The sequence below is a fragment of the Megalobrama amblycephala genome, linkage group LG14 (genome assembly GCF_018812025.1).
Source record: "Megalobrama amblycephala isolate DHTTF-2021 linkage group LG14, ASM1881202v1, whole genome shotgun sequence".
Classification (NCBI taxonomy): domain Eukaryota; kingdom Metazoa; phylum Chordata; class Actinopteri; order Cypriniformes; family Xenocyprididae; genus Megalobrama; species Megalobrama amblycephala.
This window is the reverse complement of record NC_063057.1, coordinates 15,719,952-15,743,252: the sequence shown is the minus strand read 5'-3', so window position 1 is coordinate 15,743,252 and position 23,301 is coordinate 15,719,952. Positions and strand designations below refer to the sequence as shown.

The 23,301-nt window shown below is 36.2% G+C and overlaps 1 protein-coding gene across 5 annotated transcripts in view; it reads left to right on the top strand.

Annotated features, from left to right (window-relative positions):
• Window positions 1-23,301, top strand: part of anks1b (ankyrin repeat and sterile alpha motif domain containing 1B) — a 238,722-nt gene that overhangs the window by 78,517 nt on the left and 136,904 nt on the right. For 4 of the 5 annotated variants that reach the window (XM_048154392.1, XM_048154391.1, XM_048154390.1 and 1 more), the window contains exons 5-9: window positions 5,414-5,489; window positions 7,736-7,837; window positions 8,899-9,021; window positions 9,937-10,115; window positions 13,879-13,995. In XM_048154392.1, coding sequence (XP_048010349.1) covers window positions 5,414-5,489; window positions 7,736-7,837; window positions 8,899-9,021; window positions 9,937-10,115; window positions 13,879-13,995 — 597 coding nt within the window. Of the gene's footprint in view, window positions 1-2,553; window positions 2,712-5,413; window positions 5,490-7,735; window positions 7,838-8,898; window positions 9,022-9,936; window positions 10,116-13,878; window positions 13,996-23,301 lie in introns of those variants that run through there. The other variant, XM_048154394.1, reaches the window with a different exon arrangement.

Sequence of the window (23,301 nt, the reverse complement as noted above, 5' to 3'; positions counted from 1 at the left end):
GTGAACGTAGTTGATTTTTAATTAATATATCATGTCGATATACAATGCTTACATACTTAAAACTAATCATGGTATTGATATCTTTGTAAAACTGTCGACTTTATAGAACAGTGGCAAGGAATAGTAATATTACCGAGCTCTGAGAGCCCCCAAGTGGTCGGGAGCATTTCCGTTGCGTTGTGGCTTGTTTCCGTTGTGTTGTGGCTTTATTCCGTTGTGTTGTGGCTTGTTTCCGTTGTGTTGTGGCTTTATTCCGTTGTGTTGTGGCTTGATTCCGTTGTGTTGTGGCTTTATTCCGTTGTGTTGTGGCTTTATTTCGTTGTGTTGTGGCTTGATTCCGTTGTGTTGTGGCTTTATTCCGTTGTGTTGTGACTTTATTTCGTTGTGTTGTGGCTTGTTTCCGTTGTGTTGTGGCTTTATTCCGTTGTGTTGTGGCTTTATTTCGTTGTGTTGTGGCTTTATTCCGTTGTGTTGTGGCTTTATTCCGTTGTGTTGTGGCTTTATTTCATTGTGTTGTGGCTTGATTCCGTTGTGTTGTGGCTTGATTCCGTTGTGTTGTGGCTTTATTCCGTTGTGTTGTGGCTTTATTCCGTTGTGTTGTGGCTTGATTTCGTTGTGTTGTGGCTTGATTCCGTTGTGTTGTGGCTTTATTCCGTTGTGTTGTGGCTTGATTCCGTTGTGTTGTGGCTTGATTCCGTTGTGTTGTGGCTTTATTTCGTTGTGTTGTGGCTTGATTCCGTTGTGTTGTGGCTTTATTTCGTTGTGTTGTGGCTTTATTTCCTTGTGTTGTGGCTTTATTCCGTTGTGTTGTGGCTTGATTCCGTTGTGTTGTGGCTTTATTTCGTTGTGTTGTGGCTTGATTTCGTTGTGTTGTGGCTTTATTCCGTTGTGTTGTGGCTTGATTCCGTTGTGTTGTGGCTTTATTTCGTTGTGTTGTGGCTTTATTTCGTTGTGTTGTGGCTTTATTCCGTTGTGTTGTGGCTTGATTCCGTTGTGTTGTGGCTTTATTTCGTTGTGTTGTGGCTTGATTTCGTTGTGTTGTGACTTGATTCCGTTGTGTTGTGGCTTTATTTCGTTGTGTTGTGGCTTTATTTCGTTGTGTTGTGGCTTGATTCCGTTGTGTTGTGGCTTGATTCCGTTGTGTTGTGGCTTGATTCCGTTGTGTTGTGGCTTTATTTCGTTGTGTTGTGGCTTTATTTCGTTGTGTTGTGGCTTTATTTCGTTGTGTTGTGGCTTGATTCCGTTGTGTTGTGGCTTTATTTCGTTGTGTTGTGACTTGATTCCGTTGTGTTGTGGCTTTATTTCGTTGTGTTGTGGCTTGATTCCGTTGTGTTGTGGCTTTATTTTGTTGTGTTGTGGCTTTATTTCGTTGTGTTGTGGCTTTATTTCGTTGTGTTGTGGCTTGATTCCGTTGTGTTGTGGCTTGATTCCGTTGTGTTGTGGCTTTATTTCGTTGTGTTGTGACTTGATTCCGTTGTGTTGTGGCTTTATTTCGTTGTGTTGTGGCTTTATTTCGTTGTGTTGTGGCTTGATTCCGTTGTGTTGTGGCTTTATTTCGTTGTGTTGTGGCTTTATTTCGTTGTGTTGTGGCTTTATTTCGTTGTGTTGTGGCTTGATTCCGTTGTGTTGTGGCTTGATTCCGTTGTGTTGTGGCTTTATTTCGTTGTGTTGTGACTTGATTCCGTTGTGTTGTGGCTTGATTCCGTTGTGTTGTGGCTTTATTTCGTTGTGTTGTGGCTTTATTCCGTTGTGTTGTGGCTTGATTCCGTTGTGTTGTGGCTTGATTTCGTTGTGTTGTGGCTTTATTCCGTAGTGTTGTGGCTTGATTCCGTTGTGTTGTGGCTTGAATCCGTTGTGTTGTGGCTTAATTTCGTTGTGTTGTGGCTTGATTCCGTTGTGTTGTGGCTTTATTCCGTTGTGTTGTGGCTTAATTTCGTTGTGTTGTGGCTTAATTTCGTTGTGTTGTGGCTTGATTCCGTTGTGTTGTGGCTTAATTTCGTTGTGTTGTGGCTTGATTTCGTTGTGTTGTGAACTTATGTTTGCTTTTTTAATTTTGTTGTGTTGTGCACTACTGGGCCACCGTACTAACCAGACATGTTCCAATTTATTTGTCCACTGTGAATGAGAACATATTTAATGTTTAAAATACATTTATGATAAGCTGAATTTTGGATAAATGAAATGTCCATAGTGCCATAGATTAGAAAAACCCAACAAAAATAAAAATAAAATAAAATAATAAAGGTGAATGAGCAAAATCTTTTCTGATGCATGTCTCTCTAGTCTTCCATCTTCTTTCCTCCTCTGAGAAAGACACTCTTTCAGTCTGTAAACTTGTAAGAACATTCAGCTGAAGTAGAGCAGTAAGAAAGAGAGATGAAGGCAATCTGCTCACCACTTCTCAATTCCTGGAAGCTCAGTGAGAGTGAATCGATTTCCTCCTCCTGGTGACATCAATAGCTAATCGCCATGGGAAACTGGACAGGAAGTGGTCCTCATTCAGAGGAGGGGGTCCTACTTCCCGTCCCGTTGTGGGTGCACTCGCTGCTCATCCCGAGTTAAACATTTCAGGAGAACAGTGTACTCTGCAGTATTTGCCATGCTCATTCAGGATTAAGTCATTCTGGACTATTCAGTGATCTGGACTGGAGTTTATTCTCAGGTTCAAGGATGAATGTCTTATGTGCAACTATTTTGTGTGTGTTCTCTGAGTAAGTAATCACAGTGGATGTGACCTCTCATTTTGCATGTATGTTTTAAAGGCGTAACTTTATGCAAGCTTTTTCCCCAGATTCACTGGGTTTAAGCTTGATAGTACGCTGTCCAAAAACACATACCTTTGTGACTTATCTACGCCTAAAGAATGCGTATTAGTACCCATATGACCCCATATGGGTTATTAATACAATACAAAAGTGTTCCTAAAGGTCAAAAATATTTCCATATTTTTTTCTGACAGTGTACCAGCACTACACTTATAGTCTTCTTTTTATATAACCTCATTTGTGTTTTTGCCTCATTTTGCTGTTTTCAACTTCTCTCTAAGAACTTTAAGCAGACTTGTGGGCGTTCACAGGATGCGTTGTTGTGATCAAGAACAGTACGACCGGCTAGACTGAATGGAACAGAACTCTGGGGTCTTGAGACACAAGATGAAATGTTTTTAGCTTCTTCTATTCACGCAGAATGTGTTTTTGCATTTAAAAGACGAGACACAGGGTGTTATAATAGAAAAAGCTGTGTTTTTTAAAAGTTGAACTATTTTTAACTTGAGTGACGCATTTTTAGAAAGCCACACGAGAAGCTGTATAAGACACAAAACGCGAGTTCAATGCGAAAAGATGTCCGCCTAGCACGTTTACATCGAAAAACTATGGAGAACAATGCAGTGGAATGCAATAACATATTCTATGTGAATGTCGCTTAGGGTGCATATCAGAAAACAATGTGAATCAATTGATTTAAATGAGGATGATACATCCCTAGGTCATGTATGAGAAAAATTACAATGAGTGTGAATTTTTTGATAGGGTTGCACAATAATGAAGAAAAATGTGTTAAATAATACGATATTCGATATGCGGTACGATAATGCTTTAAGTGTGTAAAATACATTTAAATTAAATATATTAAAATAATGAAAATGGTATAATCAACATACGTTTCACATTCTTTTTGTGAGAAGAAAGCATCCCTATACTTCTGAAAGTGAACAGCAATGTTTTACTGTAGCATTACATAAAAATTAAGTGTCATTTTAACTTCAGTGTAAACCAGGGGGTTTAGGGTTTCAGGTAGGCCTACATTAGGTTTATTAAACAACAGAAATTGAATAATTAAATGTAAAAGTAAAACACTGCTTAGTCTTCACTGAATTAAATATGCACTGATTCTTATTAAAGCTACAAAAGTTATTCAGTCAAGAGCAGTACGTGATTTTCTCTTCGTCTTTTGTTGTTTGATTAACATTAAGCACACAGACTGAAGCAGGTTTATTAGGCTGCTGTCACTTTAACAACTGCATGGATCCAATATATTGTTATACGCACGCTTTCTTTCTCAACTGTTTAGTCCACATAAGACATAACTGGCTGTGTTTATGTGAATACTCACCAAGACGGGCATTTTGACATAATTTTGTGTGTATTTGGCTATATAAGCTGAATTTGGGATCACATACTGTCCGAGAGGCTGCTTTCAGTGCATGTCAGAACTTCCCTTATTGCATTTAATAACAGTCATGTGTCCAGTACTCTCTGCTGTCTTTGTTGACCTAAAACTTGGTCTTTTTGGTGTATTAAAATCGCGCAGTTATCGCAAGCCACTGCGATATGCATATCACGATATGTACATTTGCGACATTTCGATAATTTCAATATATCGTGTAGCCCTACTGCAAGACTCTAGACATCTGTTGAGCAATGAGACCTTCAAGTTCAGAAATTTGCCGTGCTCTCACTTGATTTGAAATTGATCCAGAAAATCGATTTTTTTACATCTTTAAAGTAGATCTGCTTTTGAACATTTCTACTCACCAAACATTCCAGAGCCCACAATCTTATTGCAAGAAACATAGAAACCATACAGCAGCCAAAGACTTTAATTAGACATAGATTTTTTTTTTTTTTTTTTTTTTTTTAAAACCACATACGGATTGTAAGAATGCTGTGTTGGTAATGTTACAAAGACAAAAACTTAACGTGAGCTATCTGGACTCTGGAGAGTCCCATTTGTTCAGAAAAAAGAATAATGTCATTAATACCATTGCTAGACAAAAACAGTGCCTAAAAGTGTCTCAAAATTTTGCACAGAGGTAGTTGTGGCTCTCCCAGACTGCCTTGCAGAAGGTCAGTGCTGTTTTTGCAGAAATATGACAAGTGCAGGATTAAGTATTACAGCAGTAAGTCCCTGTAGTTCTTGTTTAATATGTATTGCATCATCACATCCATTGAGGGAATTCAGGGAGAAGAGCAAGAGTTGTACAGATGCCTCTGGACTAATGAAGGCCGAAGGGGGCCGATTTGATCTGATATCGTGTTCGGTCTCTCGGTGGCCTATTAAAATGGCCACGCTCAACAGTGCAAGAAGCGCTCTTGCGATCTGTCTCAACTGCCGTTCGGTCTCATTTGCCCATTCCTTTTCCTCTCAAGCTCCCGTCAGTCAGCCTCATAAATTCACAGCGCCATTGCCGTTAATTGTAGTACATTGAATAAATGTTTCCAGAGCTAAATTGGGTGTAGTTAAGTACTTCAGAGTGAGCGTGATATAAAATACCCTGCCAGTCGCCCCAGTAGACGGCTGATAGACTGCAAGGGCAGGAAAAGTAATGACGCCATAGTGTATTACTGCCATTTACTCCTTTATGTGAAGCATTTAGGCTTAAAATATTGACTTCGAATCTTTTTCTCTCTAGACAGAGAAAGGAAGTGCTCTCCACGAAGCCGCTCTCTTCGGAAAGATGGATGTAGTTCAGCTACTGCTTGACTCAGGTATGTCTTCGGGACGAGTATGTGTGTGGGATGGGGATGTTTAAACTACTTGTGTGACCTGTGACCTAACAGCTTCCCTGTCAGTGCCAGCTGTGGAACAGGAACTGGAGATTGCGGAACTTGATGTTGTATAAAGGAAAGGGCGGTGTAATTACTCTGTCATAGTTTTATTGTTGTGGAAAGTTTTGTTTTGAGAGAATTGTTTAGTTTTGTGTTTTTTTGAGGGTTTATGGGAAGAAGTCAGAACTTTTTCTATTGTGTCATTTCCATAACACAGAAAGGACTTTATTTTTTACATTTTTGTTTCAAGTACTTTGGTTTACGGAAGAGGATTAGCGCTAGGCAATAATAAAAAAATAAAACCATCGCGAGATTAAAGTTGTTAAATTTCGAGAAAAAACTCGTTAAATTTCGAGAAAAAAGTCGAGATAAAATGTTGAGAATAAAGTCAATTACGAGAAAAAAGTCGTTAAATTATGAGAACAAATTCGTTAAATTATGAGATAAATGTCGTTAAATTTCGAGAAAAAAGTCGAGATAAAATGTTGAGAATAAAGTCAATTACGAGAAAAAAGTCGTTAAATTATGAGAACAAATTCGTTAAATTATGAGATAAATGTTAAATTTCGAGAAAAAAGTCGAGATAAAATGTTGAGAATAAAGTCAATTACGAGAAAAAAGTCGTTAAATTATGAGAACAAATTCGTTAAATTATGAGAAAAATGTCGTTAAATTTCGAGAAAAAAGTCGAGATAAAATGATGAGAATAAACTCATTACATTATGAGAAAAAAGTCGTTAAATTACGAGAACAAATTCGTTAAATTACAAATTTGTTCTCATAATTTAACGACTTTTTTCTCGTAATTTAACGACTTTTTTCTCATAATTTTAATGAGTTTATTCTCAACATTTTATCTTGACTTTTTTCTCGAAATTTAATGAGTTTTTTATCGTAATTTAACGAGTTTATTCTCAACATTTTATCTCGACTTTTTTCTTGAAATTTAACGAGTTTTTTATCGTAATTTAACGAGTTTATTCTCAACATTTTATCTTGACTTTTTTCTCGAAATTTAATGAGTTTTTTATCGTAATTTAACGAGTTTATTCTCAACATTTTATCTCGACTTTTTTCTTGAAATTTAATGAGTTTTTTCTCGTAATTTATTGAGTTTATTCTCAACATTTTATTTCGACTTTTTTCTCGAAATTTAACGATTTTTTTCTCGAAATTTAACAACTTTAATCTCGAGATGGTTTTATTTTTTTTTATTATTGCTTGGCCCTAATCCTCTTCCATATTGGTTTAATTTGTTTTTGTATTAATATTAATAAATAAAATATTACTAATATTTTTGTTATTTTATCTGATTTATATGAATAATTTTGTTAAAACAAAAATGGATGAAAACAAAATCTTTTTGAAACTTTAATGAATACTCAATAAAAATTACTTTAATTTTCATATTTAAATGAATATCCCAAGCTTCACTTTAGATTGTTTTCTGTCTTCTTAATTTGGTAACTGTTCATTTTTTGTAACCACAGTTCACTTTTTGTATTTTTAAATTAAGGTCTCATGCCATTTATATGCAGACAGAACAGTTTTGTGGTGTTGCATTATAATAATAAAAAAAATTATGCACCGATACTAAATTTCTCCACCGATACGATAGCCAATTTTTCAGAGTGATATCTGCCGATACCGATAACGATACTGACAGTTTGGGGTTCTGGCTTTTATACCTTCTTTTAAATTAATGATAATTTCATTATAATTAATAATTAATCATTATATTTTTAATTATTATATTTTGAAAGAACTGCAAATAAAAATGTTATTCTCTCCATTTCATCAACTTGTTTCAGAGTAACTGATATAACATATACACATTACTCAAATTAGTATTAACACACATTAACTAAATTCTGAAGGTAAAATTAATATTTCATAACTTTCTGAATGTTATTAATTCATATAATTACTATTATAATGCCCAAATGCAGTGCATCTTTTATCGGCCAATACTGATTATTGGCTGATATATCGGTGCATCTCTAAAAAAAAAAGTACATTAAAATATAAACTTAATAAAGTAATAAACTAAAACTAGTTATTTGGCAAATAAACAAATTAAAGATACAAGATACAAATTAAAAATGTTTAAGAACAACTAAATCTAATTTAAACTGAACTAAAAATCAAATACAAAATTAAACTTTTTTCTGTTTTTTATTCCTCAGGGATTGATGCCAACATCAGAGATAGCCAGGGAAGAACTGCTCTAGACACACTGAGAGAACATCCATCTCAGAAATCACAACAAATTGCTTCTCTTATACAAGGTAAAGTGTTTCCCAGACTTACACGCACACACATTGAAACTTTTTTAAAGCCCTTAAACACCCAAGCACACACTCACACACACGTGCACAAGCTAATGAGGGAGCGTGTTCCTGGTGGAGATCAGAAGGCGGATGCTTGCAGATTGATAAAGTTTGTTTCAGGAAGTTTGTGTTAGATTGAGAACAATGGTTATTTAGAGCGTGTGAGAAATCCTTGTTCCCTGACATACTTTAGGCCAAAAAAACAACTACAAATACCCACAATACTGAGTCTTCACTCATTTTGTTGAGGTATGTATGAGACCTTGGACTTATTACATGTTTATTACATTGTTATAAACATGTTATTACTACTTTAGGCCATTTTCAGTATTATAACGTCTTGGATGATTCTACAGTCTGTTTGCCGTCTTCCTTCATGTACTGATCCAACTAAACTCATTCTTTCCAGCAGAGTTTATCATACAGCACAAAAGACGTTGGGTGTTTAAATGCAATGTTCCATCTCTGCTTTCAAAAACACACCCTTGTAAAAGAATATTATGTGGTTATCTGGTTTTGAAATTAAATTCATTTTAGCTCACTTGTTGTTTCCATCCACTTCATGCCCAGTGTTATACATTTCTGAGGGTTTAGGACTCCCTGTTACTGCTTGAAAATGTCTCATTTGGACACATGAGAAGTCTAAATCACCCTTCATCTTATAGGACAGAGGCAGCATTAAAGTTCTCCTCCCTGCCTCTATGTGGTCAATGTACCAGAATCCCCAGCGTGAAGGAATCTCAAACTCACACTTGCTGTGGTTTTATAATCTACAGTCTTTGACGGGGCTCTGAAACTATTGTTGTTTTCATGGTTATCATGTGGCTTGTGCAGCCTATAGTTGTTTAGAGCACCAATTACACCACCACATTTTGGTTTTCACCAACCTAAAGTGCTTTTAAAAAAAAGAACAAGAGTTTTGTCTGACTTAATGCTGGCCCAAAACTGGCACATCTCATTGTACTTTTGTTGTTGTGTTTATCTGTGCACTATAAATGAATTTATCTCTGTCTCTCTAGATTATATGATGTCAGATTGTGACAGAGGGAATTTCCACGAAGATTTAGCACGGCAGCGCCCAATACCGACACCACGCACATCAATACCCTCACCTGTGCCCTCCCCGTCTCTGCGGCATAAAAGTATGTGCGATTGTCAGATCAGTGAAAACTGCAACGTTCTTAATACATTCTATTAAAATCATCATACATACAATAATTACATTTAAAAAGTATAATTTAACACTTAAATGTAATTTTCAGTTAAAAAAAAAGTAGACTCATCATGACTGCTGTCACTTTCATGTATTATAGTGTGCAGTATGACACCCAGTGGTCAAGGGATAATATTACAGCACGTTGTCTGCTGCTTTGTTTTTCTCTGGCAAATATTTTACTGTTTAATCCTATGTTTGAACGCCTAAATCACTTAAATTGTTTTTAATTAAAAAATAATCAAGTATTTTCTTAACAGGAACACAAATAGTGACATAAATGAGTGGATGTTTTGAGTAGTGGATGTTCATTATGATGAAAGTGCAGTCAGCAGCGCCCCCTAGCGGTCAGTTGTTGCAGTGCAGCGCAGTCTCACTCGTTCCCTTTGTGGTCTAAATTACTGCTGGATGTGCGTCTTTGGTTCCAGCTGGGGTAGCATTTTTGTAATGATCACAGGTGAAACCGAGAGTCTGCCAACCACAAAATGACTGTTAGTACACATCAGCACATTGAGTCGGTGCCAAAAACCAAGCATTTGTCCCAGATTAAATATTGAAAAACAGACAAGAGAATAAATATAAATAGGTTGTAAATAGACATTTATTTAAAACCCCTTACAGATAAATTTTTGATGTGCTTTTGATAGCATGATAGTCCATTATATATAATGTTTGAAAAAGGTATTTGCATATAACTACTAATTTAGAAAAAAAAATATGCAGGCAGACAGAAACATTGTGCTGCTATATATTCACTAATAAGAATTTGTATTTATTTTTTTTCATTCCTCTATGTTTTACCATAAACTGCCCTCTCTCTCCCTCTTTCTCCTTCTCTTTGTAGATGACGCAGTAACAGGGGAGTTGTCCAAGTTGCTGAATGAAATAAAAATCTGCCGTGATAAGGATTGCTCCTTTGAGGAGCTGTGTCAGACCATCTCTTCTCACTCTCAGTCCATGGAGAGCTTCGGCAGTGGGCGTCTGTCTGACGAGGAAAGAAACGGCACTCTCACTCGAATAAAGGTGTGCTTGCAAAAATATATCTTTTTTCCAAGAAAATGAAGTCAGTCACATCAGTTGATCAATTTCAAGATTCAAGAGGTCCTAATGAGCTTTTCATTGTTGATGCAGTACCTCATTCTAACCAGCAGAGGGAACACAGAACTAAACACTGGGTGCAGTGCATCTGGGTATCCCTTCAATTTATATAATCTCATAAATACATATTTATAGCTCCAGATTTAATCACCAATGTTATTTAACACAAACAGAATCCTATTTTTGATGTGGATTCATTACATTGCTGGCTGAGGGAGTGAATATTACTTTATGTAAGGGGCTGAAAAATTGTGTGTTATTGCATTAGGAAAGTGTGCAGTGGAACGTTAAGCAATGGTTATTTGCTGAAGATCTGTCACAGTGACCACTGGATCACGGTTTACTCCACTGCGTTTGTTTGATCGATACAATTAAACGTGTTTGTGTCGGGTCAATCAATCAAAGTCTGCAGAGCCCAGATAAACAAGCAAAGACACGCACGCACACAAACACTCTTCCGATCGATTCCGGTCGCATGTCAAAAACTCCCAAGACTTGAAGACTGAAAGGGTTGGAGTTGTTTCCAGCACCTGTAAAAGGGTTGTGGGAACATTTACCAGTCATACATGCAGTCACAAAACAATATTTTCATTTAAAACAGCATTATCTAATTAAAAATGAAATGTTTTGTTTATGTCAAAGGAATTATTTACCTATTTTTTTCTTTGCATATTTACATTTACGCATTTGGCATATGATTTTATCCAGAGCAACTTACATTGCATTCAAGGTACACATTTATACCCTTGTTTTGTTCTTGCTTTCCCTGCGAATCTAACCCATGACCTACTGTTTGAACTACAGGAAAGCAAATATTTGAAGCAAATGATCATTGTTTCACATGCTAGTATCATATACAAATTAAATACACATCATGTTTGTATATGATACTTCTATATTTTAGTTTTTGTGGCTCAACATGACTAGGAATGTGTTTCTGAAGTTAAAAAAAACTGGAGTTTTTAGCAAAAGAATCAGATAAAATGGGTCATGTTATGCGTCCTCTAAAAAGTCAAAGAAAAACTGTGTGAAAGTCACAGACAAGCCAAGCAAGTGTTCATGTTGGACTATAGAGTGAAATAGAGAGAAAGAAACTCCTATTAAAGTAAGTCAGTTCATGTATAGAACGACAAAGCCCCTAAAGCAGGGGTCTCAAAGTCAAATTGGCGGGGGGCCGTTTCTGTGATTGACAACTTGTAGGAGGGCCATATTAACATTCAAGCGCAAGAAGGCGCAACATTTCAGAAAATTTACTTTGCATTATTTCTCATTTACATCAAATTTGCCTACTAAAATATCTTTATACCTATACTATAAATATTCTATTTACCATACTAAATGTAAACAGCAGTGTGTCTCATTGTTAGAGAGTAATATAATTATATAATACTATTACTAATATAATACTACTAGGCCTAATATACTATTAATAGTCTGGTGCAACTTCTCACATCCAACAAGGTGCATGGAATAAAAAAAATATAGTAATTTAGGAACAAAACCAGCAACACTTGTGGTGTGGAGGGGTCAGAAATAAACAAAAAACTGGAGCTATATATAGGCCTATATCAACTTTATTTTGCCAAAAAATAAAAATCTCTCATTGTTACATACATTATTAGTTTTTAATATTTAGTGTAAGTATTTTCCCTTACTTTATGTTAGCTTAAATAACATTAAAATTTTGCGCTGACCAACACTGTACTGAACAAATACAATCCCTGAATACATTTGTACACTCTTCTGTTTCTTGACAGACACCTGGCAGCGCATTTGTCCAAGATGCCGTTTGAGCATCAGTAACGTTTAATGGCTGCATCGGACGCGTTTCGGTGGTTTAAATCGACGCTCGTGACTTAAAGTCGAGTGATTTTACTGTAATTTAGGCAAACGCGCTCATAATAGAAGCGACGCTGTTGAGAGCGCGGCTCATGGTTGCATAGCAACGACAGACGTCACTGGAGCGAAAGCGCATTGGAAAGGAGAATGCGGCGCGGCCGCTTATGTGACGCGATATGTGAATGCCCCCATAGAACGGCGACTTTTTCTTTGATATCAGACAGGTAGCAACTAGAGAATAATAATAATAATTTAGCGGGCCGGATTATGTTTTATTTTTGAGATCAGTTGCGGGCCGGGTAGAGGGGGAGGGCGGGCCGTAAATGGCCCGCGGGCCGGCAGTTTGAGACCACTGCCCTAAAGTAAGGAAGCTTGTTTCTTCCACTGAATAAAAAATAAAAAGAAGCTAATTGCGACTTTTATCGCACAATTCTGACTTTTTTTCTCAGAATTGTGAGTTTATTGTGATCAATTGCGAGTTAATATACTGTAAAGTCAGAATTGTGAGATATAAACCTGCAACACTGAGATAAAAAGTCAGAAAATTATTTTTTCCCTCAGCATTGGACTTCATAACTCGCAATTGTGAGTTTATAACGTGCAACTCAAAAATTGTGTGTTTAGGCTATATCTCGCAATTCTGACATTATATTTCACAATTGCGAGTTTATATCTCGCAATTCTGAGAAAAGAAGTCAGAACTGTGATAAAAAGTCACAATTACCTTTTTTCATTTTTATTTTTAGTGGCAGAAACAAGCTTCCATACTAAAGGGACATGAAATGTGAGGAAAAGTTATTTGTCAATGCTTTTGCGTTCTCTCATAAATGTTTTGCATTCCTCAAAAAGCTTTGCGTTCCCTCACAAAGAACGCAAAAAGTTTTCTCAGGGCAATGCAAACGTTTTGTGAGGGAACACAAAGTTTCTCGGGGGAACGCAAAACTTTTGCAAGCGAATAAGTTGGTTCAGGTGTTAAAATAAGTTGGAGCTAAACCCTTCAGGGACAATGACCCTCCAGGACTGAGTTTGGACACCCCTGCTTTAGGGGCTCAGTACAGAACAGTTCCTATCTACTTGAATGAAGAATGTCCAAAACAGTTTGTCAGGATTTTTTCAATAATGAATCAGCATTAAAATCTAACAAAAGTTTTGTCAAATTTAGCTTATTTGGCTCCAAAAAGGCTAATTTAGTCTGATTCCTCTAACAAAATGGTGATTGGCTCATTTAAAGTCCCCCTGTAGTCAATCATTTTATCTCTTAAAACTCACATTTGATCACCAAAATGACATATTTAAATGTTTTTTTCCTTGAAAAAATTCTTCATGCCTTAATAGCAAGAATGAAACTCTACACCCTTGCCTCATTTAGTATATGAGGTTCTATGAATATGCAAATTAGCCCCGCCTCCACTCACTCACACGTGATTGGTTACAAGGTAGTTTGTGACGTCAGACTCACCAGCAGTTTCAAACTGCATTTTTGAAACTGTCTTTAGATCACTGCAGTTTTAAAGAGAAAATACTGTGGTGTTGACTTATGAATTTGCACATGATTTGACTTAAAACACATTAAAAACACCATATACATATTAACAACATTAAAACCTTGATTTTCACCATAGGGGGACTTTAAGCGTAAGGATACAGCATATAGCCGCCATACTGAGTCTTACAATTTCTCCCATTCCTTTCTCTCTGAGTGGTCCATCTCTTCCCCCTTATACCGTCTCTGTCTTATCTTAATCTTGTGTTATGTTGGCTTGAGCTGAGATCAGTATCTGTACCTCAGCCTGTGTGTACTACTGTTAACTGTATGTAACTGTATGTATCTCTCTCCACCTGGCTGTAGCGGCCCACTCCCCCATTGCCCCCGGCTGTGGAAGAGGAGGAAAAGAGCTGCGGACCATCAGGCCTGTGGGAGGCGCTCACTCCCTGCAATGGCTGCAGAAATCTGGGCTTTTCTCAGGTACACATATTATCACACTTCCTTTCCTTACAATACAGCCACGGACTCCTTAGCGGATAAAGAATTTGTAAAGAAATGAAGTTTGGGGGTAACGCTTTACAAGTACCGCGAGTTACGTAATCAGATTACTTTTTCAAGTAACTAGAAAAAGTAATTTACAACAAAATATCTAGTTAAATGAATAGTTACTTTTTCAAATGAATAACGCAAGTTACTTTCTTTTCTCATTTATTGGCTGACAGCTCTCCTAATTAATTCATTTATTCTTATATAATTTATCTATTTATTTTATGGATTTAAATACTTTATGGTGCATTCTTAATTACTGTATTTTTGTTTAGTTAAATGCATGAAATAAATAATAAAATAAAATATTAAAAAAATATATTTAAAAAATAAAAAAATATAAATCTATCTTTCTATCTTAAGGAAGAGGATTAGGGCCAAGCAATAATAAAAAAATAAAACCATCTCGAGATTAAAGTTGTTTAAAAACTCGTTACATTTCGAGAAAAAAGTCGAGATAAAATGTTGAGAATAAACTAATTAAATTACGAGAAAAAAACTCGTTAAATTTCAAGAAAAAAGTCAAGATAAAATGTTGAGAATAAACTCGTTAAATTACGAGAAAAAAGTCGAGATAAAATGTTGAGAATAAAGTCATTAAATTAACGAATTTATTCTTGTAATTTAACGAATTTGTTCTCGTAATTTAATGACTTTTTTCTCGTAATTTAATGAGTTTATTCTCGTAATTTAATGACTTTATTCTCAACATTTTATCTCGACTTTTTTCTTCGAAATTTAACGACATTTTTCTCATAATTTAACGAATTTGTTCTCGTAATATAACGACTTTTTTCTCGTAATTTAATGACTTTATTCTCAACATTTTATCTCGACTTTTTTCTCGATATTTAACGAGTTTTTTTCTCGTAATTTAAAGAATTTATTCTCAACATTTTATCTCGACTTTTTTCTTGAAATTTAACAAGTTTTTTCTTGTAATTTAATGAGTTTATTCTCAACATTTTATCTCGACCTTTTTCTCGAAATTTAACAAGTTTTTTCTCATAATTTAACGAGTTTATTCTCAACATTTTATTTCAACTTTTTTCTCGAAATTTAACAACTTTAATCTCGAGATGGTTTTATTTTTTTATTATTGCTTGGCCCTAATCCTCTTCCGTACTATCTATAGATCCATGTGTATGAATTGAATATATTACTTATTTTAAAAATATAAATGTAATATTTTTATTTATTTATTTATTTATTTATTTATTATATTTTTATTTAATTTATTATTATTTAATTTAATTTATTTATTTAAAAAAAATTTTTTTTTACAAAAATGTATTGAAATCAAACAATGATTGGTGGATGCCTGAATGGGAATTAAAGACCCCTGTTTTAAAGTTTTATGTTCATATTCATTTATTTATATTCATTTTCACTGCCTAATGCAAGATGAATCAGGTATGTAAGTCGTGGCATGTTGTTATGGGAACTTTAGCCAACAGCGAAGACCTTCAAAGACTTCCTGGGCATCTAAAAAATTTTCTTTTTATCTTTAATTCTGATTGTGGATGAAAAGATGGATGTGGAAATGTTGGGTGTATTGATGTTAAGGAGGCTTTCTTAATGCCAGAATGAGCAAGAGGGATTCCCATCCCTCAGACAGGAAGTCTAATTATCCCACAGGAAGTGTAATCGTGTCACACGCTGATCCGCCCACCTGCGCCATGTGAGGAGACCTCCCGCTACCATGGAAACAGGGATAGTGAAAGTGCCAGCAGGCTGGGGGAAGGGAGACTCCAGCTTCAGAAAGAGTTGGGGTTCCTTGGGCTGCGAGTCATACTTCTGCACCCGCAAACCAATCCTGAACTCCGTCACTGGCTCTCCTCCGCAGGGAGAGAGATGCACACGGATTCTGAGGGGTTCTCGTAGTTGCTAGGAGACACAGAATTCATAAAGTGCAAGGCGTGGGATATCCACCCACTTCCCAATTGACAGATCTGAGTCTCCATCAAAACAGGTGCGTCACAGCACTGCGCAATAACATCCAGAGAAAACATCCAGAGACAGAGAGAGAGACTGGATATCAGCCGCTGCTTTCTCATTCAAGCTGCTCTTTCAGCATTCCTCTGCCTCTCTTTTTTTATTTTTCTATCCATTCTTGTTTTCGCCATCTATTTCATACATTTGCGTATTTAAAATCTGGGCCTGTGCATTTGTGTTGTTTGTTTCTACGGTTTGCACTGTTTTTTCCACCTCTAATCCAAGTGCTGCAATCAGCAAACTTGCTTTTAATATTTATGCTGAAAATGTGTTGTGATTTCAGATCAGAGTAAGCGCTCCCATCTGTAGCATGTGCTTTGCAATGGTTTTCTCTGCAGATGAAATGACTGTTTACAAACAGACATTTTGTTGTGACACTTCTGGATTGTTTTAGCACCCTGGAAAAGACCTGTTTTAGATTAGGACTATAATATAATTGAACTGTAAATGACCAAAAAGTACTCTGTGTAGGGTTGAAACACAAAGAAAGTATTTCTTAGAAAGCAAATCATAGGTAATATTGACTTGTGCTTACAGTAATAAGCATTCTTATTATACATTTTATATATATATATATATATATATATATATATATATATATATATTTTTTTTTTTTTTTTTTTTTTTGGATGCATTAAAATGATCAAAAGTGACTGTAAAGACACTGTTATAATGTTACAAAAGACTTTTAAAATACAGTAAATGTATGCAGCAAAGAATTCTGACAAAAAAATATATCACAATTTCCACAAAAATAGTAAGTAGAAATTGTATTTTTACTGTTTTAAACATTGATAATAAGAAGAAATGTTTCTTGAGGATCAAATCAGCATGTTATAATGATTTCTGAAGGATCATGCAACATGCAAGACTGGAGTGATGTTGCTGAAAATTCTACTTTGCATCACAGCAATAAATTACATTTTAAAATATATTATAACAGAAAACAGTTATTTTAAATTGTAATAATATTTCATAATTTATTTATTTAAAAATATAGATATATAAAGTCATTAAATTAACAAATTTATTCTTGTAATTTAACGAATTTGTTCTCGTAATTTAATGACTTTATTCTCAACATTTTATCTCGACTTTTTTCTTCGAAATTTAACGACATTGTTCTCATAATTTAACGAATTTGTTCTCGTAATATAACGACTTTTTTCTCGTAATTTAATGACTTTGTCCGGTAACACTTTAGTTTAAGGTCCAATTCTCACTTTTAACTAATTGCTTATAAGCATGCATATTACTAGGATATTGGCTGTTTATTCGTACTTATAAACCAGATATTAATGCCTTATTCTCCATGACCATATTCTACATCCCATAATCCTACCCAATATCTAAACTTAACAACTACCTTACTAACTATTAATAAGCAGTAATTAGGGGTTTATTGAGGCAAAAGTCATAGTTAATAGATTGTTCATAATGAGAATTGGATCCTATACTAAATTGTGGCCATTTTTCCTATTTTACTGAAATCGTGCCGAACCGTGACCCCAAAACTGAGGTATATACTGAACCGTGACTTCTGTGTACTGTTACACCCCTAAAATACATACACACACACACACATACACATATATATGTGTGTGTAACGTTATATATGTGTTATATGTAACTCAGGCAGAGATCCATTTGCAAGCTTTATTATAAAAGAGCGTGGTCGTACAGGCAGGGTCAAAGCAGGGGCAAACAGGAACAGCAAGGGACAGGAAGAATCGCGGTCAGGATACAGGCAGTAGTCAGAACAGGCAGATATCACTCACAGGTCATGAAACAATACACAGTCCTAAGGCAGGCAGCAGAGGGTCGAAAACGAAAGGCAAACAGGATCAGAAACAGGCAGGCAATCAATACAGGAAAACGCTCGGAATTGAACACAAGGTGAATCAAGACTTCGCAAAGAGGTGGTGTGTGAGTGAGTCCTAAATAGTCCAGATGATGTGTTAAGCTGTATGTGGCAATGGGTGATTGGTGTGGATTGTGCATGTGACTGGCAGGGAGGATTATGGGAAGTGTAGTAGGGAACTGACAGGATTCGTGATATATATATATATATATAGTTCTGTCATGAAACTCTAGATGCCGCAGGCTGATGGGTCTTATGATAATTACAGCGTATACTGGCACAAGCTGATTGGTCCATGTCACATCTGCAGCCAATGAGCTTGTTGCTCACACATTTAAATGGCTGGTTACATTTACTACTTTCTTTTTCTTTTTCTTTTTCTTTTTCTTTTTTTTCTGCCGGGCAGTGTGTCATCACTAATCGGCATCACTAAAGTGGTTTTATTTCCGAAGGACCTAGAAGGGCAGTTGCTTCTTCTTGTCCTGAAAATTTCAGTTATTGTTATCCTCAGTTTGCATACTGCATCGATTACGCCTAAATTATGCAATTACATTGCTTGTATAGAAGTAATTTGGTTGGTCTTGTCCAGCTTGATGACTTTGTGACCTCAAAAAAGCCTCTAATTACAGCTAATTAAATGCTCCGGGAAGTGAAGTTTTTCATGTGTATTGTCCATTTTAATTGAGCAGAATGGCTTTATATGTGTGTGTGACTTTGTATTAGAAGAAACTAATGTCCCTATGGTCTCACTGACTGCCCAGTGTGATTTAGGAGCCGCTGTGTTTAATAGATCACTCTGAAAACAGTGCTAGGATAAGAATCCTAAACGACCGGTCGTATTTTATGAGCCGTTTAAACACAAATACAAGCATATACTGCATATAAATATACAGCCTTCATAAAGCTGGATTCAACATAAACGCCTTATTAAAGGATGATTTATAAAAAAATATTAACTTGGTTTAGGAGCGATTTCAGTAATAAAAGTTATTTACCACCAAGCGACAAGTCACAGTAACATTTTCTCATTCCTATCTATGTTTGTGCAGTTCTCCTGATACCAATTTTGTGTGGCATTAAAATTGAATGAACGACCACCATCAGTGCTTCTGCTGTTTTTGGTAAGCATTGACGCAGTCTCTGACTCTCCACGTTGGAAATCATCGTTGTTAAAGTGTTCGGATTACTCACATTACGGCTTTTGTTACGCAGTAATAATATAAAGGAAAGCCTTGACTGTAGTTATTCCAAAGCAGCGGGCTCCCTCGAGTGATTGCATTAAATGTTTCCTCCGTCATATTTGTTTTAATCTTCATCGTCCTCCTCCTCCTATCCCACAGTGTGGCATAATCTCTTTTGTATATCCGTGACTCATGTAAATCTCAGAACCCCGACAGTGGCTTCATCTACCGAGAAGGTTTCAGCACTTCCTCCTAGGTGCTGAGAGATAATTAGGGCAACTAATGAATGTTAACTTCTCCCAGAGTGTACAGGCTGTGCATGATAAGGTGATGACGGTTTTCCCTGCATAAGAAAGCTCTCAGGAGGACTCAAAACTCAAAATGCCTCCGGCCTCCCTGCTGGCCCTTTATGGACTATCTGCTCTCAGTGTGTTTGGTTGACTAGCTTAGTTTTTTACTACTTTGTCCTGCTTTTTTCCATATTGTCACTTTCTCGTCATTTGTTAGTTTACTTTTAAAAGTTAATGCCTGTTTCACTTGTAGGAAAACAGAATAAAACTGTTGATGACTCAACCATGCACTAGACAGATTTTTGTCCAATCAGAGGATCTCTAGAATGAGAATGCCCCGCCCCTAGTTCCACTGATTACTTAGTGACAAAACATAATTTTAGCTAAATTAATTAAGAGATACTTTTATTTTATTTTCAGTCCATGTCTGTTAGCTTTGCAGCCAACTCAAAAATTCACAATTAATTCAATTATTGCACCTAAAGCTTATTGGCTGTTGTTAAAGGGTTAGTTCACACAAAAGGGTTACTCACCTTCATGTCGTTCCATACCCGTAAGACCTTCGTTCATCTTCAGAACACAAATTAAGATATTTTTGATAAAATCCGATGGCTCAGTGAGGCCTGCATTGCCAGCAAGATCATGTTTTCAATGCCCAGAAAGGTACTAAAGACATATTTAAAACAGTTCATGTGACTTCAGTGGTTCAACCTTAATATTATAAAATGACGAGAATACTTTTTGTGCGCCAAAAAACCAAAATAACGACTTTATTCAACAGTATCTAGTGATGGGCGATCTCAAAACACTGCTTCATAAAGCTTCGAAGCTTTAAAGGTGCCCTAGAACTTCTTTTTAAAAGATGTAATATAACTCTAAGGAGTCCCCTGAATGTGTCTGTGAAGTCTCAGCTCAAAATACCCCATAGATTTTTTTTTTTATTCATTTTTTTAACTGCCTATTTTGGGGCATCATTATAAATGAGCCGATTTAGGGTGTGCGGCCCCTTTAAATCTGGCGCTCCCCCGCCCACGGAGCTTGCGCTTGCCTGTAACAGCATAAACACAGTTCACACAGCTAATATAACCCTCAAAATGAATCTTTACAAGATGTTCGTCATGCATGCTGTATGCATACGTCGGATTATGTGAGTATTGTATTTATTTGGATGTTTACATTTGATTCTGAATGAATTTGATGGTGCTCCGTGGCTAACGGCTAATGCTACACTGTTGGAGAGATTTATAAAGAATGAAGTTGTGTTTATGAATTATACAGACTGCAGGTGTTTAAAAATGAAAATAGCGACGGCTCTTGTCTCTGTGAATACAGTAAGAAACGATGGTAACTTTAACCACATTTAACAGTACATTAGCAAAATGCTCACGAAACATTTATAAAGACAATTTAGAAACATCACTAAAAATATCATGTAATCATGGATCATGTCAGTTTTTATCGCTCCATCTGCCATTTTTCGCTGTTTTCCTTGTTTGCTTACCTAGTCTGATGATTCAGCTGTGCACATCCAGACGTTCTACCCTTGTGTAATACTAACTGCCCTTGTCTAATGCCTTGAACATGGGCTGGCATATGCAAATATTGGGGGCGTACATATTAATGATCCCGACTGTTACGTAACAGTCGGTGTTATGTTGAGATTCGCCTGTTCTTCGGAGGTCTTTTAAACAAATGAGATTTATATAAGAAGGAGGAAACAATGGAGTTTGAAACTCACTGTATGTCTTTTCCATGTACTGAACTCTTGTTATTCAACTATGCCGAGGTAAATTCAATTTTTGAATCTAGGGCACCTTTAAGAATCTTTTGTTTCGAATCAGTGGTTCAGAATGTCAAAATCATGTGATTTCAGTAAACGAGGCTTCGTTGCGTCATAAGTGTTTCGAAATTTCAATAGTTCACATGACTTTGGCAGTTTGATACGTGCTCCGAACCACTGATTCAAAACAAAAGATTCGTAAAGCTTCAAAGCTTCATGAAGCAGGGTTTTGAAATCGGCCATCACTAGATATTGTTGAATAAAGTCGCTGTTTTTTGTTTTGTTTTGTTTTGGCGCACAAAAAGTGTTCTCGTCGCTTTATAATATTAAGGTTGAACCACTGTAGTCACATGAACTGTTTTAAATATGTCTTTAGCAGCTTTCTGGGCAATGAAAAAGGAAATGATCTTACTGAGACATTGGACTTTATCAAAACTATCTTAATTTGTGTTCAAAAGATGAACGAAGGTCTTACAGGTGTGGAACGGCATGAGGGTGAGTAATAAATGACTGAATTTTCATTTTGGGTGAACTAACCCTTTAATCCATTCAATTATATTTTGCTCCAATTTCCTGTTTTAATAGATAATGCATCAATGAGATAAAACTGCCATATTTAAGAGATTTAATTGGATCTGCTAGAAAGCCCAAACTTGCTTTTTACTGAAAAGATTGTTTCCTGAAAAACAAAAACATAAGGAATAACATAATGATGGACCTTGACAAAATTTGACACTATTTTCTGACAATGTGTTTTACAAAGAGACTGTCTAATGTATGATGACACAATAATCTGTGCTGTTTGTCACAAATATAATAGGGAAAATTCTTTTTCAAGCGACAATATAGATTTATTTTCAATTGAACAATTCAAAGTACTGTTTTATATAACAGTCAATCTTCTCAATCCAATTATCGGTAATAGGTGTGCCAAAAGGTTATTTTGGATCATATTTGTTAGCATTCACTGACAAAACAAAGCCTTCAGGCCTTTAATCACAAGAACACAAAACAACAACAGCAAAAAAACACTATTCCTCTCAGCGTTTGGGGTTTGACCTGCAGATTTAGCCTGTGAGCTGAAGGAAAAGTGCATCACAGAGTTCATAGTTACATCGGGAGCAGGTGCTAAATCTCCAAAGGTGTTTAATAGGAGAAAGTAATAACTGTAGTCAGATATTTTTATGAAAGTCGGAAATCATCGCCACTTCAATTTGCTAATTCTCTTTCTCCAACTCTCTGTTTTCTCTCTCTATTATCTCTTGCACTAAGTCCGTTATATATCAGGCAGAATGAGATTATTTTGGCTGGAAGTCTTTTAGTGAGAAACTGGCTGTCTTGAACAGGCTACTTTATCTTGCTGCTGCTGATGTTATTTATTTGTAGTTGCTTCATTTTCCCGCTTATTGTTTGTTCGGTTTATAACGAAGCCTCACTGTGAAGCATATTGCAACAAAATTGTGTAAGCCTTACTTCCCTCCACTGGTATCATCTCTGCATGCAAAGCCCTCCTCTAAAGCACATGACCAAACTTATCTTCCCTCTCTCGCTTTATATCAATCCCTCTATCTGTTCTGAGAAGGTCTCTGAGGGCCTTTTATGCTGTGGGGTCCTCCTCCAAAATATGCATAGCTCAGATTAGAAAAGCACAGGAAATGACAGTGGCCATTCAGATCAGATACTGTATCAACTGAGAAAAGAGCGAGTGACAGAACTCTGGATAAATGTGAAGAAAACCAAAAGGAATAAAGCAAAAAGAGCCGATTAAAGAAGAAAATGAGAAAGGGAGGAAGACAAGAGTTAAGCCGGCAGTAAAAGTCTGTCAGGCCCCATGTGATCACATGTGCAGCTGAAGATTGCAGACGTGACTGAGGGCCGTCCGGGCAGATTTCCTATTTGAATCTTGAGTCCAGCAACTGCAGCTCTACATCAGCACGCTAATTACTGACTTGAATCGCTTCTGTTTGTTTTGTAGTCTTCCTTTTCTGAGAAAAAAAAATGAAGTTCCTGTCTCTGCTGTCAGAGAGAGATAGGGAAAGAGAACAAGAGTTGTAGTGTGCTCGGACAGTCAGGCGCAGCGGGGTCATTTTGTTCGTACGCAGAAGAGTTGGAATTTCAGTCTCAGTGAAGAAA